The sequence below is a fragment of the Danio rerio genome, chromosome 19 (assembly GCF_049306965.1).
Source record: "Danio rerio strain Tuebingen ecotype United States chromosome 19, GRCz12tu, whole genome shotgun sequence".
Lineage (NCBI taxonomy): Eukaryota > Metazoa > Chordata > Actinopteri > Cypriniformes > Danionidae > Danio > Danio rerio.
Genome location: NC_133194.1, coordinates 21532476 through 21552313, shown reverse-complemented (window position 1 = coordinate 21552313; position 19838 = coordinate 21532476). Strand labels below are relative to the sequence as shown.

The 19838-nt window shown below is 35.7% G+C and overlaps 2 protein-coding genes across 7 annotated transcripts in view; one reads left to right on the top strand and one right to left on the bottom strand.

Annotated features, from left to right (window-relative positions):
- Nucleotides 1–18141, top strand: part of cspg5b (chondroitin sulfate proteoglycan 5b) — a 63347-nt gene extending 45206 nt beyond the window's left edge. For 4 of the 6 annotated variants that reach the window (XM_005159516.5, XM_005159515.5, XM_009294162.4 and 1 more), the window contains 2 exons: nt 6047–6172; nt 15290–18141. In XM_005159516.5, the coding sequence (XP_005159573.2) occupies nt 6047–6172; nt 15290–15580 (417 nt within the window). In that variant the 3' untranslated portion in view covers nt 15581–18141. Of the gene's footprint in view, nt 1–6046; nt 6940–15289 lie in introns of those variants that run through there. The other 2 variants (XM_073930919.1, NM_001044892.1) reach the window with 2 other exon arrangements.
- Nucleotides 5031–19838, bottom strand: part of ptpn23b (protein tyrosine phosphatase, non-receptor type 23, b) — a 47684-nt gene continuing 32876 nt past the window's right edge. Inside the window, exon 17 of the transcript XR_012394632.1 lies at nt 5031–5301. The gene's annotated coding sequence lies outside the window, so the exon portion shown is untranslated. The remainder of the gene's footprint in view (nt 5302–19838) is intronic.

Here is a 19838-nt window from a genome sequence, read left to right as displayed (position 1 = left end):
TTTGACCAATATGGTAATTTAAGGCAGAAATGCTCAGTTCTTTACTGTTTTGTAATAAAAAAAATAACAATGTCAGAAAGAAATACACTGATAGTTAGAAAACGGCAGGGTGTTATAAATATGTTAGTTTTATTTCAAAGAGTTATAAAATTACAAAAATTAAAAACTCCCTGTGTATCTATCCACTCGAACCTGCAGATGAGTGATTAATCCGCTGATAAATCAGCTGATTTGAAGATGTTTTTAAATGCTTTCTCCAAAGCTTGAAACGCTGTCAGTGATGTCATCAGCACATAAGCAGCCAATAGTGTTCAGCTTTTTCTGACGACTCCTCCCTCAAATTTTCATTGGCTGTGGTTTGGTAGCTTGAATGAGCTGATGGGGATTGAGTTGTTGTCAGATCATGTAGTGTGTGACCCCCCTCTTGTGGATCGTTCACGGAGTGTTGCGTAGTGTGAACACCACAGAGATTAAAAGACACAAAGTCAAGTCATGTAGTGTGAACGGCACAGTAGCCGCATTTCCACTATCAGGCCAGTGCGAGCCAGGGCTTATATCGGGCCAGGCCGGGCCAATCGCCCGGGAGGTTGAGCAGTGTGGCCGAAATCATGTCACGTTTCCACTGTGGGGCTAGTAGCTCGCAGCGCGTCACGCAAACCCCGCCCCCAGAACATCCCCCGAATCGAACGTCACTCAAACCGCCCACTTCAGCGAGAATCATGCAGATAAAGCACACCATCACATCATCACAAAACTATTAAAATTAGGACAACCAAAACAAACAAATGACACGTTACTGTACAGCAGTACAACGCATGTCTATACGCACATGCCTGTGTATTTTCATTCATCATATTCATTTACTCGCCGACCGACTGGCATCGAAATCCAGTGGTCTTGCCACCAACGGAGGGACCCGGAGCGCAGGGAGCGCACACATCCATAATATAACACCACATATATAAAATTCTCCGTTAATAACTCGATATAAAATGTTTTTTTATAACATCCTCTAGACAGAATCTGTCCAACATTCATCCCAAATGCTCCGGAGAGAACTGAAACATGATTTTTTTTCCCCCTATAGGCTTTATGACACTTAATAGGTGATTCCATTTATTTAAAGATGTTGCTTATTATATCTTAAGTAAAGGAAAGTGTTCAGTGTTTCAGCACATAAGAGCAGCACGTAATAAAATATAGCCTATATTTCGTTGCGCTCAGCAGCTATGCACTAATAAAGCTCTTTATGTATTTAAAATTTCCTTTTTTAATTTTACCACGTCATATAAAAACATACACACTTGTTTGAGGACACAGAACACATTTTGAACTTGCAGTTTTCCCCGTCAAAAAAGTGCTGCGCGGCTGCAGACAGAAAAAAAGGTCGCCTATTTCTGCGTTCACTCACCCCGAAAATGCTCTGTTTGCATGATTTGATTAATTTCATCGTATCCAAATACTTTATAAATAATATTTAAAACATTTTCCGGTGTTTATTTATTTTTATTATTTTAGAAAATATCTAAAATCTTTTTTTCAAAGAGGCTTTTGAAAAATAAAAGTTTAATATAAATTTGAAACAGTTTGATATAGTACCTAATTGTTATAGCTATAGCTTTTGTTAGTTTTATATTGGTTTATTTATTTAATGTGATTTTATTATAGGCCTATCTAATATTTGTAATTCTTTAAATTATTTCAATATAGGGCTATTTTATCTAGATATGACACTGTTGTTTTGAGCCTACAAAAGTGGACATGAAATTTGTAAAGTTTAATGTCCTACTGTTGTATTCATATAGTGTATTATCTCCAAAATAAATTAAAACAATAAAAAGAAAAGAAAAAAGCCGCTCGCGGCATCAACAGAGCTATGAATGGAGCGCTCTTTTTTTCGGTCTCACACACACAGGCCTCTAAACGCGCAAAAACACACAGTATTAAACTTGACAAAACCTCTTGAAAACCTTTACTGTCTGCTGTGTCTTTAATATGGTGTAAAGATTATTATGCGTTATTGAAACATCAAAGATGCAGCAAAGAAAGATCATTTTATGCAACAGCCTTACATTTAAAAGAGAAACTTAAGGGCGATCATATCCAAAAAAGACCCCAGCCTATAATTTGTTCCAGATGTTTTCTTTCCCTTTTCTTTCCGCCTCTCCTTTCACTCCGCCCCAAACCCCGGCTGGCCCTCCTTGGCCCAAGGTATTCGGCGGGCCGAAAAAGGCTGGCCGTTGGCCCCGAGAAAGCCCCGCTTTGGCCCGATTAGGCCCCGGAAGTGACAGTGGAAACGCCACTGGCCTTGGCTCGCCCTGGCTCGCTCGCTTTAGGCGCGATAGTGGAAACGCGGCTAGTGATCTGCTGATGTTTAAAATCCTGTAGTGTGAACTAGGCTTAAAACTAATTTACACTGACCAAGGGCAAAGGGTTGCTGAATAACTTCTGAGAGATTTCTGTTGCTGTCTGAGCTTTCATTGCCTTTCTTCTTGTATTCAATACTTTTCCCCCGCATCATTTCATTTTCTTATGAAGTTATGCAATTATATTTGTAAACTCATTAGATTTGTTTTCTTAGCATATATGGATTTCTCAGGCTGTTACTAACAACAAAATTTCAAGTAAATGACATCTTTAGAATTAACACCTTTGTATTTTGGAAAGATGCTTAACACTAATACTAATAATAATAAATATAAAAAAAACTCAATACACTGTTGCCAAATTTAATAACTTACAGTCAAAACGACCAAATTTACCTTTTCTCAACAAAGATTGTTGTTGTCTATTGGAAGAAATGCGTCAATAGAGCCACCATTTTAGTACAGGGTTGCACACCTTTGAAATGAATGTGGGCTCAAGGTGTAGCGGAGGACTGGCCATCTGAAGCCATACATATGTAAAAATGTATACATATATCTACGATAGGGAGTTTTTCCAGTGGTCAGTATGCAAACATTTGTATATATAACATTTGTATTATCCACTAATTTAAGGTGGACAGTATGCACATCGAAACACAGGCACTTTGTTATCAAGCACCCTTATAAGTTATTTCAAAACTCTTAGCCGTCAATAATAGAAGGTTTTGGCACCGCAGCGTCTTGTTGACATATTTCCTTTACATTGTTTGCTAAGTTTATTCAACAATCTTTAACATAAGCTTAGAATTTAGTGCAAGTTGGTGCTACTTTGTCTTATGGTCAGTCCAGTAAGTGACTGTATTATCATCAGTAGTGTTGCTTGTTTAGCACAAAAGTTTATAACATACAAAAACTTATAAAACGAAATCGAACCTGATTTGAGATACCAGATACTTTGATATCTTTGACAGTACAAGCTTGGGCTGGCTCCACACCCCACCAGGTGGAAATGTGGGAAAGTTCACTCCTCTCCTATCCTTCATTTACATTTAAATCATCTCCCGCAACCCCCTGTTTACTCACCTTCCTCTTCATGTCACACAGAATGGTCATCTCAAAATATGAATGTTCTATATCAATCCAAGTGACTTTATCTATCATGTTAGATGTCATTTGAAATGTCTCAGTGTGATTGGTACAACAATCTCATTCCCTCAGAAATAGGCATAATCAAAATAATAGATATATAACTTCAGGTATCTTTTAAACCACTGCTAAGGGTGTGCCTTTATCTAGGGGGCTTCTATTCAAATTACCATTTGTTCCCTATAGGCAGAAGCTCTTCAGATCTTACTTGCAAACGCATTTTGTTGTTCCACACATATCCCTCCTTGAATGATATTCCTAGTTTGACTATTTAAAGGAAAGTGTCAGGGTGTTTCTGTAACCAGATCAACACGTAGGCCCCGTTTACACTAAAGCGTTTAAGTTTGAAAACGCATAAGTTTTGCTACGGTTACGCCAACCGTCCACACTACGCCGGAGTTCTCGTGTGCCGAAAACGGATCGTTTCGAAAACGCTGGAGAGGCCGTTTTCATTCTGAAACGCTGCTGCTCCGTCTCAGTGTGGATGATGGAAAACGGAGACATCTGAAAACGGAGGCGGGGCTGCAGACGTTCGCCTCTCTGATTGGGGCTTTTCCTGAATATTAAGTAGCCTAACACGCACAGTTCAGTCCTGCATTCTCTCCGTGTAAGTTCAGACTTCGCAAGTTTGATCAAGGCTGCAGTCTTTTCTTCTCAGTTTGATATGGAAAAGCAGACTATACCGAGGACACGGGCAAATCTTCAAAGGGAACAGTGTACTTTATAACTTCATTCACATCACCCTGGCTTCGTTGTTTCACTTTATCAACAATAAAATGTAAACATGATTTAAGGAACTGCCTATTTTCATTTTAATATTAGCAACTTAGACAGCAGACATGTTGAGGCGTCGTGCTGCATAAGATGAGCGTCATCTTCACTGTGTGGATATTTATAACAAAACGGAGCCGATAACAACTGCCTCCTTTCAATTTCAGTGAAAATACGAAACACAGCCTCTCTTTTGCTGCGTATCAGTTTTAAGAATCGATAATGGCCATTTTAAAAGTATAACATACAATAAGTTTATACATTATAGGAAATAAAGGCAAGCGATCAGTCAGTATACAGAATGTACGTGGTTACATTAATCATTAATTTATCTTTGCGCTCAGCCAAAACACGTTACGTGAGAACAAGTAATAGATTCCAATGCCCAAAGTCAGGGAATATGTCGTTAGATAAAGACAACAAGATAAATTAAATATCCCGTTTAATAAATATAGTGAGATTAGATCCAGCGGGAGATGCTTGATGAGAAGTCCGACTAGCAGAGCTCTCATCTGGGTAGATGGGCTGCAGCGCTTGCCCGAGAGCGTCTGTGTGGTCACGTGATGTGCGTTTTCAGCGTTTTGGTGTGGACGGAGAGCAGTTCAGAAACGCTGGGTAAAACGCGAGTGTGGACGCGGATCGTTTTCATTCTAAAACGCCGTTTTAAAACTAAAACGTACTAGTGTAAACAGGGCCGTAGTGTGGAGCTGTCATGCTTTACTATGTATACTTTGAAGTCAGGTATGCATTTTTTGATTGTAGATCTATCTTTGAGAATTTAATGTTTTGTATTGATTGTTTATGAATTGACTGAATAATTGGCATAATACATATTTCCCTGATTGTTAAATTGTTTTTGTTTGAACACATTCTGCTTACTCTGTAATTATTCATTGTAGTAGATTACACTGTATCCTTGTTTCCGCACTTCCTGCGTCAGGTCAGTAGACGGACTAAAGTCCAGTTGACATGGAGCATTGGGCCCACTAACTGTATTTTAGGGATCTGACTGAATATTCTAAACCACCCCCTATTAAAATTGGAGTCAGATATGAGTTAAAGTTAAACTGAAACAACATTGTGCACTGGAAACACGCAGTGAACCTTCGTCCACCAGTGGACACCTTCATTGGGCCAATTGGGTGGACCTTACATACCTATGAAATTTAATAACTTTATGCTTTGTTTTCTTGGTTCGCTCGTTACTACACCTGTACACAGCCCAAAAGTCCAGCATCTTGAGATTGGCTTTAGTCTTGACTAATGCGGCTGAATGACATTTGTCCTGGGAGCACTGTACAAATGTGGCGGCGGTGTTGACGCATGCTCAGGGTCCGTATGCGATATCTAGTGTATATATCTATGGTTAAGTACTACTATATTACTGTATTATACTATATAGTAGGTACTACTTTCTTTTCAAGCACATCTTTGTATGTACTTTTTAATGTGAGGTACTTTTTGTTAAAACATGCATTTCATAAACTGAAGATCGTTCTTAAATTGGAGACCTCATCACACTTCTGAGTGGATAATGACTTTTTCCAGTTCAATATAACCAAGAATGATATATATATATTTGGCTTTTTAATGTAGTGATCGTTAAAATAAAAATACTCAAATGATTTACAGTACTTGTAAAATGCACATAAACACAGTAGTGAAGTGAAAAACAATGTGTTACTTTTGTCCATCTGCAGCTATAATAGACTTCAGAATTGTCTGTACTTTCAATAATCTCGTGTATGTATGTTACTCCACAGGATGACACAAGCAAAGAAGAGCCATGCAAATGTCCCCCTAAAGAGGACGAGTCTTTGAACAACCAGAACTCAGTCACGCCAAAACTGGAAAACGACAAGCCTGCCACAGAGGACAATGCAGAGGAGGTAAACTCACCGCAGAACAATGTGAACAACGTGTAGTAACACTTCATTGCCACACACTGGTGCTGTGACTGACACACTCAAAGTTACTAAATTGGCTTAATTAGTGGATTAATAATTGACATGGCACTCTTTCAGCCTCAAAATACACAAAGGAAACCCTGAACTAGCATGCTAGCGTATGTTTGTGTGCTGTCACCATATGGTGGATTTCCAATTGCCAGACATTCACCTTGTCCTTGCTTGCTGTCACTGCTGATGTCATGCTGCACTGTGTTATGTCAACGCTTTGTTATGCTACGTCACGCTACACTATGACACTCTACACCCCTCAAAGCAAAGGTTTAGCCATCAGGTTTTTAACCTTTGACCTTCAGTCCTCACCGCTGTGACACCTTCACTATCTGAACTCCTGTCTGTCCTGCCTTACTCTAGTCAGCATGCATTGGTGGTCTTTCGTAATAAAGAAACTGTCTGTGGGAAATTATATAGCTAGACAGTGTCCTAAAATTGACATTTGTAGATGTTTCTTGACTTCTTCAGTGAGTAGGTCTGAATATATACTTACAAATACTGCTTGGATTGGTATTTACATGCAGTATGATACTGTTTCGATGCGCAATGTGTCTTGAAACTAACTGATTCGGATTATTTTGATGTACTGATTTTTTTTGTACTTTGCAATGTTTTTTTTTTTTTTTTTTGTGAAAATTGAGAAATGAGAATAAATAAAGCCAGTTTGTTTGGAATAAAAACAAATTGTACAATTACACAACGAAGTGCCAGTGTATTTCTGAACTCCACTGCTCCCATTTTGACTGCTTTTCACATTTACTGCTCCTCCTCACTCTTTTGCTTGGCTCCTGTGCATGGCTTTAGCGTTCCTCAGGTACATTTCACCCTCATATCAATACTTTATTATAAGACTAAAGGATGACATGTTGGGTTTAGTATATTTTTGACAAAAACTAAAATAATTCCCATGACATTTTATCATTTGCTGAGCAATGTTTGCTATTTGGCAAATAGAAAAGGCTAATTTTATGACTAAATTATAAAATGTCACTGTATGGAATTATTTAATTTATCTTACATAATTTTTTCAAAAGTATATTTTATATTTTATTTTGTTTGTTTATGTACACACACACACACACACACACACACACACACACACACACACACACACACACACACACACACACACCAATGACATTATGACCACCCACTTAATAAGCTGTAGACTGAGTTATGTTTGATGCAGCAGGTCTCCTTTGTAAATTATGTGATAGTATGTGATTAGCCGTGCTTTCACTTTGCAGTACAGTAAACAATAAAAACACATTAAAGATACTCACTTCAGTTCAGTTTTGCTCAGCTCTGTTTGCATTTTTACTGCAATTAAATGTTTCTTAAAGTGGGTGGGATTATTGCTATAGTTGTGTGCAATTTACTGCCGTGATTTCCTGAAAATCTATTTCATTCAAAATCACCCCAGCTCTAGTTGGGGGAGCTCATTTGAAAAAGGATTAAAAAGTAGCAAGTATAACACAGTTTAAAAAAACAAAATTGAGCCACACTAAACAAACCCATGCTGTAACATAAAGTGGGAAAGAACTTAAAACCTCAACATCAGGTCCTTTGGATCCTAAAAATTGTGGAATGGCAGTGATGTAGGACAAACGTACTTTTCCAGGTTAAACCAAAAATGTTTGATCGATATCAAGTCAGGTGAATTTGGATGCCAAGGCATTAATATTACTAGAATATTCCATGAATCATTCTTTATGATGGCGATGAATGGGTCAGCAGCAATGATCAGAGACCTGAAAACAGGGATTGTGCTAATTTGATAACGGAACCTATTGTGCCTCAACAAAACATTGCCCACAACATAACACCATTATCCCTGGCAAAAAGTGCCAAAGCCTTTGTTGGAAATTGATTTTTCTGTCCTTGGCCGTCAACTTTATGTACCAGGAATCTTTTTTTTTTTTATCACACCAGGTGACTTTCTTTCAAACATTCACTGTCCAAACTCAAAAATCTTGGTTGAGAGCAATTTGTGTACAGTTACCATATCATTGGCTCACACACAAAAGGCTGTGATGAACTGTGTGATGTGACATAATCCTGGTCACTACTGTTGTAGCTGCTGGTGATTTGTTGCACTGTTGTCATGCAGTAACTGTGAACAACACATAACAGCTTTTGCTTTCCTTTCCCATCAGAGAGCTGTGGATGACACATGGCTAGACAGTGATTCATCTTTTGGTTATCTGTGTACTACTTTTGATGCATACTCTTTACAGTGCAGCATTTCTGAGACTGAAGATTCGAGGTGTTGTGACATCATAATCTTTTATCAAACTCCGATAAATGAGAAGATTTTCCCAATCTGGCATCAAACACTTTTCTGCTTGTCTTGAGGCAGTATACATACTGATCTGTGAACTGCACCAAAGACACAATTCAATTGCAAGCCATGCTACTTGGTCTAGGCTTGGGTGGTCATAATGTAATGACTCAATAGTACATACAGCGCGGAAAAAAGTATTTTCAGATTTTTTTGGATTGAAGCAAATTATTAAGGTTCCAACTAGAATTACTCCCAAATCGCAGTCTATTATAGATTTGATTCTTACATCTGATTCAGATAAGATAAGTTGTAGTGGTGTTATTGAGTGTAGTATGAGTGATCATTTTTTAGTATATTTATGTAGAAAAGTGCAAAAGGTGAAGCTTATGGGTCATAATACTGTTTTAGTGAGGTCAATGAAAAATTATAGTCCTAATTTATTTTGTGATATATTGGATAAAGTTGATTGGTCCGGGGTATGGGGATCCAAGGATGTGGAGGCAGCATGGGATTGTTTTAAGGATCTGTTCAGTAATGCTTTGAATAAAATAGCACCATATAAAAAAATAAGAGTTAAACAAAGATCAGACCCTTGGATTACAGATGAAATTTTACAACTGTTAAAGATAAGAGATGAGAGTTTTGCCAAGTTTAGGAAGGATAGTGATTGTAGCAGTTATGAGTTTTATAAATTAAAGAGAAATGAGGTTAGGAACAAAATAAGAGAAGCAAAAAGGGTTTTTTTTAAGGATAAGATCAATGAAAATAAATTTGATCCAAAAAAACTTTGGGGTGTACTGAGAAATTTAGGTTATTCAAATGCTAAAAGTAGGAAATCATCTAAAATTAACTTAAAGGTAGAAGACAAATTAATAGTTCATCCGAAGGATATTGCCGAATCTTTTAATCAGTATTTTATATTGTTAGCAAAAAAATTATGTGGTCAGCTTCCAGGGCAACCTGATATTTACAATGAAGATAGAGTGTTTTCTTTTTATAGACAACAGGACATTTTGCCGGATTCTTTTAGTCTGAGACCTGTTACAGAAAGTGAAGTTTTAAAAATTATTAGTGAGTTAAAATTAAATAAGGCTCCTGGAGTTGATAATATTCCTGCTAGATTTTTTAAAGACTCTGTTAAAGTGATTGCCCCCTTGGTGTCACATATTTTAAATTTATCTATTGAACAAGGGAAAATACCATGTGATTTTAAAAGTGCTAGAGTTATACCATTATATAAAAAAGGAAGTACGTTAGATATGATTAACTATAGACCTGTATCAATCTTAGGGGTTATGTCTAAAATTCTGGAAAAAATTGTACACGAACAGATAGTCAACTACATTACTAAAAAACATATTTTGTATGAGTTACAGTCAGGTTTTAGAGCATTGCATTCCACCGAGACATGTATATTACATATGACAGACAAAATACGGAGAGCTGTAGATGGTGGCAACTATTGTGGAATGGTGCTGCTGGACCTTCAGAAGGCTTTTGACACTGTGGACCATCAAATTTTACTATATAAATTAAAGGCAATTGGATTTGATAAAGTGTCTTTAAAGTGGGTTCAGTCATATCTGCATGATAGAAACCAGAGAGTCGATATAAAGGGTATATTATCTGCTCCCTTATCAATCAACTGTGGAGTACCTCAAGGAAGTATTTTAGGTCCATTATTTTTTCTTTTATATATTAATGATTTAAAAATAGCGTGTTCAGAGGAGCTCTATCTTTATGCTGATGATGCCGCAATTTTAGTATCTCATCATGACAAAAGGGCCCTGGAAGAAATTATGAGTTCACAGTTAAAAAGTGTTTACAACTGGTTTTTAGACAACAAACTTTCTTTACACATGGGTAAAACAGAGGCTATTTTATTTGCTTCAAGAGTGAAATTAAAAAAAGATGATAATTTGGTAGTTAAGATTAATGATTGGAAAATTCAGTCAAAAAATGTGATAAACTATTTGGGTTGCTTAATAGATAATAAATTATCAGGAGATGCTATGGCAAAAAAAGTTATTACGAAGATTTGTGGAAAAAATTAGGTTTTTAGCAAGGCAATCTGATCTTTTGGATGTTCATTCTTTACAATTGTTGGCAGGAGCTTTAATTCAACCCCATTTTGATTATGCTACGTCATTTTGGTACAGTAGCTGCTCACAAAATTTGAAGGAGAAATTGCAAAAGGCACAAAATAAATTAGTACGAATAATTTTAAAAATGCATCCTAGAGCACATTTGCACAAAGAGTCTTTTAATAAATTAGGTATGTTAACTGTTAGTAATAGAGTGTGTTTTTTAAAACTGGGAATGGTACGTAAAATGTTTAATAATGTGGTTCCTAGCTATTTGATGAACTATTTTCAAATGGTGAGGCAACAGCATTCATACAGTACTAGGAGTTGGGATTTTAATATTTGTTTATTTAAATTTAGAAGTTTAGTGGGGAAAAATATGTTTTTATATACAAGTGCAATCATGTGGAACAAACTACCAAAAGCAATCAAGGAAATAAAAGATTTAAGGTTGTTCAAAAAAGCTATTAAAAGATGGTTGTTTGATGAGGATAATTAGTTTTGCATGGTGGATGAGGATTTTTTAAATTATGTTACTTGAGTGTGAATAGGTTGGCGGCTGGAGGGACATTGTGCTGGATAGGTTGGCTGTTTGTACCGCTGTGGCGACTGTTTGTTTTATTCTTCATTAGTATTATGAAGCCATACATTGTTTTAATTTAACAGAGGACCACAATGGAAATAAGCCCAGGGCTTTATTGTGTTTTTATCCTCTACAGTTTTTTTTAACAAAGTGTATGGAATACTTTTTGTACAGTTTGTCTAAAATCTGTCAAATAAAATTCAATTCAATTCAATTCAATTTAACATGTTTTTTTTTTTTCTGGGAAAAATATTGTAAAGGACCTGTTGACATGGAATTGAACCAGATTTTGGTAAAAACCCAAACATTACAAACATAAAAATATAACAGAACAAAAAAAATATACATTATTATGTTATTATATGTAATAACAATGTAATGACACAAGGATAATGCACTGAACTACTGAAATGTATTTAATACTTTATATAAAGGGTTGCTGAATAACTACTGAGAGATTTCAGCTGCTTTAACTGCCTTTCTACACCGTCCTTTCTTAAAGGTGCAGTAGGTGATTGTCTTCAGAAACATTTTTTGTTGAGCTGGTTGAAAGTTTCTTCACAGTCCAATAGTAACGATTACAGTAAATGATTTAAATGTGTTTATATGTATTTTCATAATCTGGTTAAGGGATAAAACTAAAAAATGTTCATCCAATTAAATAGAGTCGAACCGACATCTCCCATAATTCCGATAAGCAGCTCAGACTGTCTGTCAGCAAATGTAGATTCGGACTTCTGCGCAAAACATCAGTAAATAGCGCTTTTCCGCCTAACCTGCTTTATTGAGCTGAAGTTGCTTTTATATTCACATTGGGTCATTTTTGAACAATGACAGCCTTCCTATACTGTTTACCATGCTACTCTGAATATTCGCTCTGCAATAGCATGTAAGTGTGGCTAAGTAATAAATGTAATTCCTGCACGCCACTGGCACTAACTAACTGGCGAATGACATGAACTAGTGGGTTGTCTGTCTGCTGTTGTGGCGCCGTGCGCGCGCTCGTGATTTCAGGGGGTGTGGCTTTGAATCACAGTACCTCCCCGCCGTCCAAAGATAATATGCTAAGCTGTTAGCATTTTGGCAGATCACCTACTGCACCTTTAATGTGTTTAATACTTTTTTCAAAAAAAACATTCTTGTGTCATTTCATTTTATTACACATAGCTTAATTTGTAAACTAATTAAAATCGTTTTCTTTGCATTTTTGAAATATTCAATCAATTTCATGCTTGTTCAATAAAAAAGGTCAGAAGAGGTTTTTTTCAAAGTCAAAAATCGTAACAATTTATTAAATATAAATAAATTATTTGATTTACAGAATTCTGTTATCCTTAATGTAATGCAAAAGTTACATTCAGGATTTGCGCAACAATTTTCATTTCCTCACTTTAACTTATATATGCAGCTGATATTAACAGGTGGAGTTTAGTGGATTTCGTCACTTGTCAATTATTCTCCAGTCCTCCATTGGCCACACCCCAGACATAAGTCCATTTTTTATATTAATTTTCTGTACCAAAAAAAAATAAATAAAAAAATAAGACTTTTCTCAACTGCACATATTTTGTGTTCAGTTTAAACACGTTTCTGCTGAACACAAAATATGTGCAGTATATCCACAGATAACCAAATACCCCAATTGTACTTTTTTTTCTCCTAACAATTTGCACACTTCTTGTTCTAGTCTTTAATTTTCCAGTTTCTTCCACTTTGATCAACTCTGATAACTTGTTGTATTAAAAATGATGTCCACTATATTCAGGCCTGTTACCCCTAACACTCCTATTACCTTCCAATTATCCCACAGCAAATATGGCTTTCGTTGATTGTTACCAACATCTAGTGAAAATGTCAAGTCAACACCACCTTTAGAAATATGTTTTCTGAGAAAAATGGTGACGTGTTGAATACTTATTTACCCCATTGTATATTTATATTATAACATATATCCAAACATAAATTAAGATTTAAAAACTGCTTAGTGAAAGTGAGCGTTTGAAAAGCTGCTTTTGCTTCAGAGTTTATTTAAAGGGCAGAAACTGAGCTCCAATGTTGGAGTAACTGATACAAGATCTGATTTAATTTGGTGACTAATGCCAGATGTCTGCATAGCAGTTATGAGCATACTAAATAAAAACAAGCTGGCCCTCAGTTTGCTAAATTTGACCATTGAAAATGAGTCACAAATGAAGGTATTAAAAAGGGTTTCAAAAAGATTAACCATTCCCTTAACATCATACAGGGCAAAAGTAAAGTAAATCCCTCTGTCCTGCAAGCTGATTACAAGCTCTAGAATCATGCACAAGTCTTTTCAGTGGCTTTTGTTTGTGCCAGTTTAGCCTCAACTGATAAATTGCTTGATTTACAGCAATATTCTCAAAACAACTGCTTTGTCCAAAATGGATACTTATACTATATCATAATGTACATTTTTCAGGAAAACATACATACTTCTAAGTCTGTACCTATACAGAAAAACTTGAAGACTCATGTTAAAATCACATCTGAAATGCATGAAGCTTTGTATTATCATATTTTTCATGTCAAAATGTTCCAAAACCATTAATTTTAACATGTGAAGGTGAATGTTGTTTTCTGTAAGGATTGTATGCTCTTGAGTCTTTGAATAATTCTATGTCATAATTCCATCTTTGTCCATCACCATTCATATTGCCATGTCCAACTTTTTGTCAATTTACATTTTCATGATTCATTTATTTTAAATTCCTACTTTATAATATAAAGCAGCACACATGCCAATAATTGAAAGAAACAGAAACGATTCTTTTCAAAACTTCACAATGTTGTTCTTTCAATCACCTATCTATCTAAAACACTTCTACTAAACCAGGGATGCTCAAGCTTTTTCCTATGAAAGGCCAAAAACCATAAAACCATAAAAAATATGTTTTATTTTGGCTAGAATAAAAGCAGTTTTACATTTTTTAAAAACCATTTTAAGATTGAAATTATTAGCCCCTTTAATCTATATATTGTCTACAGAACAAACCATTGTTATAAAATAAATTGCCTAATTACCCTACCCTGTCTAGTTAACCCAGTTAAGCCTTTAAATGTCACTTTAAGCTGAATACTAGTATCTTGAAAAATATTTACTCAAATATTATTTACTGTCATCATGGCAAAGATAAAATAAATCAGTTATTAGAAATGAGTTATTAAAACTATCATGTTAGAAATTTGTTGAAATAATCTTCTCTCCATTAAACCGAAATTGGGGGAAAAATAAAAAGGGGGCTAATAGTTCTGACTTCAACTGTACATCCAACTGTATTACAAAGTTATTATTATTACTTCAAAATAAATGGAAAACATTAATCATATGAACAATTGCATAATATATTATTTTACATTTTATAACGGCCCTATTATAATGCACACATAATTCCATTTATAACACGATGGAGTTTAATGCCGAATACACTAGCCAAGATGCCTTTGCCTTGATTTGCTCACCGAGAACTTCTGAATTGTGCTCTATATGTTGAGCAACAGTATGATTGTTAAAAAAAACAAACCCAAAATTGTATTCGTTTACAACTTTTAATCGAAACATTAAATTACAATGTGCATTAAAGGCATTAACCCCAACGCTTCCCAAAATTCTCTTTCTCTTCTCAGATGGGATGGTAGGCATCTCTGTACTAAACCCTCATTCTCACACATCTTCTATGTTTAAAATTTTTTTTAGCATTTTTATATTGATTTGTAGTTCTATTTAATCCTTAATCTTAATCATTTTTAACCCAAAATGGCAGACCATTCGGGTTCACAACTCGGGCTCCTTTGGATTACTAATTTTAGATAAAAAAATTTGGGTCACGTTTTAAGTTCTATATAACTTTGAGCACGATTTAGGATGTATATAAAATGCTGTTTGGGATGTAACAAATGACTTAATAATGTTTTTTCTCATTTATATATTTGATTTCTGTTCATTTATTTCTGTTTTTGCTTTTTCTTTGTTTTGTATACCATGTGTCCATCTGTGTGTAACTGTGTGTTGTACGTCATTTATTGTTATGCTTGTGTCTACTTGTGCCTGTGTCTTTATGTGTATCCATGTCCAGGGTGGTGTGACCATCGACTTAGAGTTGCTGCTCCCCAAAGAGGCAAAAATGGTCCCCGAGACAAGTCCCCCACTCCACTACAATGTCTTTCTCTACAAGCTCCCCAAATCCCCTAAAAAGTCCCCTGTGCTGCGCCGCCCCCCTGGCAGATCCGTACAGGGAAGGCCTCTGTCCCAGCTCTGCCCCAGACGCAGCTCTGAACCCGGATACAGCCCCATTAGCACACGTTCCCTTCCGGGGGTGCTGTCCGGGTCATCAAGTCCTCGCCTGGGAACAGCCTACACACCTTAAAACCAGCGGAAGACTCCAACACTGGCTGATTCACAGTGACTTCACATTATTCACATATGCCTCTTGAACATGACAAATTTAAGAGACTTTGATTGGTAATGAGTGAGTCTTTTGTTTAAACTAATCATGAATCAGGTCGCCTATTGTATTGGCCTTGACTTATGCTGTATATGTCCCAAACCAGTGCAAGCAATGGGTAAGCTGACTAAGCTCAACCTGAAATACGAAATGTCATCATTTACTCACTTTTATTTCAGTCCTGCAAGACATTTGTTCATCTTCAAAACAGAAATGAAGAGATTTGATTTCTGTTCTGTCTGCCACATTTTATTCAAATTGGCTTTACCAAAAACTTATGTTCAGAAAAAAACAGAATATATATTCAATATTTTGATAATTCTTTCAGTGAATATAGATAATACATTTTGGTGCATTTGAACAAAACACATTTATTCAACAGATATATTTATTAAAATAATATTTTAGTCATTAAACATTGTTAGAAGTTGATATTTAAATAATTGCAAAATATTGAAGATTCCTATAAACTACAAAATCTTTATATATTTTTTTCTTTCTCTTGATTTTTCCAAAATTTTATTCGTTTCCTTCTTTTATAATCCATAATCTTGTTTATTAAAAAAGAAAATCAAACACGGATTCCAAAACCCTTTTGTACGAGGAACTACTTTCTTCTGCCACTCATTCACATCTGCAGCTGACATCTGAACTCTAAAAACCTTTACTAATTGACCAACGTCACTTTAGAACTAGTGTTTAAATGATTCTCTAGCATAATGTCTAAAGTGATGAACAGCATGAGCAGACTTGAAATGCCATCAATCTACAGAGATTTCCCAGTATTTCTCTGTTGCAGTCAGGATATCACAAAAATTACCCCAAAAAAGCCAAAGCAAATCAAACACTACCAGTTTCTGTGGTATAAATTCAGCATTACAAAATAAAAAAAGAGATCAACTTAGAAAGTCACTTACCTGATTTGTAATGATTGGTTCAGCTTTAGTTTAAAACTTAAACTGAGAAAATGTTTTTCTCCCCTAGGACTTATTATCTGTCTCTATTGCCATCTTGTGGTAGAACTTCAACTATCACTTTCTTTCCTCTGCTCAGACAGGCTGATGGCGCCAATGAACTGAATCTGATGCGCCAAAATTATAAATATTTTAAAATAGGCTCTATCCTTATAAATAAACTGCATTCTTGACTAAAAAAATCCTTAAAAGTACATTATGTTGTCCAACAGCAGCAATATTTGTGAACTGTAGTGTCATCTATTTGTCGCTGTATGTGGGCGGAGTAACACACAAGGGTGAAGGGTGAAAAGGCTATGTTTTGAAAAGATTAACCATCCCCTCTACTTCATACACAGCAATAGTAATGTATAAAGTCTGTTTACTTTATACATTTGATAAAATGTGATCAATTCATGCAAGTTGATTACAATTTCTAGAATGATGCACACGTCTTTTTAATGCTTATATTTGGCGTCAACAGTGAAAGTTTTGGCTGATATTTTTTTGCTACCATAAACCATTATAAATGTATTAGCTTTCTATTCATTTATTTTCTTTTTGGCTTAGTCCCTATTTTAATCTGGGGTCTCCACAGGGGAATGAACCGCCAACTTATCCAGCATATGTGTTACGCAGCGAATGCCTTTCCAGCTGCAACCCATCACAGGGAAACATCCATACACTCTAACTCACTACGAACAATTTCAATAGTATTTGGATGAAGCCTTTATGATGCAAGCTGAGACACAATGCACTCCATGAAGTGGGTGACGTCACCGTGACTGGTAGGGTTAGGGGTGGGGTAGCTGGAACGGCATCTGCTGCGCAAAACATTTGTCTTAATAGTTGGAAGTTCATTCTGCTGTGGCAACATCTGAAATAGAGACTAAGCCAAAAGAAAATAAATAAATACATTTTACAACAGAAAAAGGACAGTGAATATGACAGTAAAGATGAGCAAAAGAGAAGGGAGTGGGATTAGCAATGTCCATGAGAAAGGAATCAATCTCCGCTTTACGCATTGACTTCATTTTAACTGGTTCGCAATATGAAAACTTGGTAAATGCTTTTTGAACTAATTTCTGAATGCCAGACACTATTAGGGCAGAAATATAAATAGTAAGAAGAAAATCTTCAATAGGATTCCGTCACCGTTGGTGCTTGGACCTCTAATAAAGGTGAACAAATTCCTTATTGGTTTGTGAAGACATAAGAGTGAGTAAATGAATGAAATAACTGTTTTGGGGTAAACTCAACTTTTCAAGGTTAACAGATCATAAATGTTGAAGTTGTGTATGGCAGAAGATCTGTTTATTTGGATATGCGTCATGTGTGTTTGGTGCCATGTTTAATGTTGTATTTTGTCAAATAGCTCATTCTTATTCCCACATGCATTCACAGAAATGATGAAACCTGTAAACATTCAGGACAAACTTGATAACTATTATTATTAACAAGGTGCTTTTTGTGTGATTTTATTGTTAGATTAATACTTTCACTGAAAATAAAGAACTTTAGAATTGTTTAGATGTGACTTGTTTATCAGTTCCTTGGACAAAAGGCAATCCATTTATCCAATTAAAAATAAGCTCATTATTATCACTTTAGGTTGCTACTTTATGCACACTTTTATATCACACTGTATGCAAATTTGATTAAAAATTTGTCTTAATGTTGGCAAATTAAAAACTACATTGTATATTAAAATCTCTCAATGTTAATAATGTACATGTTACAAGTGATAGATTTACTGTAGCACCTAAACTACAACCATTCTCTACAAAACACTTCAGTGTGCAATTCTGCTCAAGCCAAAAGCATCTTACAAAGAAAAAGTAGGTCAGTTGCTCTCTCAGCGTTCACTCCATCAAAGCAAGTCAAAGAACTGCATGCACAGACTGCTGAAATAAAAGAGTAAAATTGCTCTTGAAATCACTACCAAGACAAAAATATTAGCAACAAGTACACTGAGCCTGTGTTCTGTGTTAGCCATTTTCATGTTTACATGCAGAGTGATTAATCGATACCGTGTTCAATAATAGATTCCAGGCAGTCACCATTACGCATGTCAACTATGTGACCTTATTCTAGACCCTAGCTGTTTCTCTGACCGGTTTATTAGTACAGTTTAAAGAGTATGTATGTTTTGAGAAAAAAAAAATATGTCTCTCCAAATAGGTTAGAGTGAATATGACAATATGAGCACCCAGTTTATTAAAAGCTGGATCTGTGTGTGGTTTTTTCTTTGTGCCTGAAGCTAACGAAGCTTACTGATTTCATCTAGACAGATCCAGTAGGCTATGAACACAGACACCCACTGACAAACTCTTAACCACACGAACACAAGCAGACAGTGCCATCATGTGGCCATGGTAAGTCAGTGGTGCTTTCAAAACTCTCTGAGCAAATTACACAAGCTGTTATTGGGGTGGTGGACCTTTTCAAAAGAAACACATCTGTATCTAAAAAGGGTCCAAACCAATCGGCAACCTCCCGCTCTCCCTCGTGGAGAAATGCGGAAGTAACTAAAACTACAATTCATCGAAATTCCCCTAGTCCTGGCTCCATATAGAGCAAATTTCTATTGACACCACTGTTAAAATGGCCAACTTTTAAAGCAGAAAAAAAGTGTTTATAGCTTGGTACAAAGAACGATTTTGGTTTAAATAGCTAATTGTACCCTTCATTACAACTGAGGGTGATTTTTATATATATATAACTCATCTGTTTAATTTATAAGTTATATTAAGTCTGCATAATTAAGCGTGTGGCCACTTGAGTGACAGCTAGGTCTCGCTGGTTGCTGTCACTTCACCTCAGCTTATTCCGGCTGATTAGCAGCTGAGCTCGGAATATACATCATATTTTTGTTTTGTTCTGTGACTTTACACAGTCAATTCCCTTTTGGAATTATTCTTGCAATTATCAGATGATATGGCATACTTAATTGTGCTTACAAACCATTGACGTGGCCTTTATTTCCCAGGTGAGTAAAATTATATACTTATATAGCTACATCTCTATAAATTAATTTGTTTTATTTAAAATCATTTATCATTTATGTTTTTCTTTACACCTTGAATGCACTCCAGAATCCGACAAATTGATTAGCTGTATAGGCTCTAAAACAGTCATCTGAAACATCATCAGGCATGTTTTGTGCCTGGATTTCTAAAATAGCCTTGCATTTACTAACACTATATTTAACTATATTATGTGTTTTA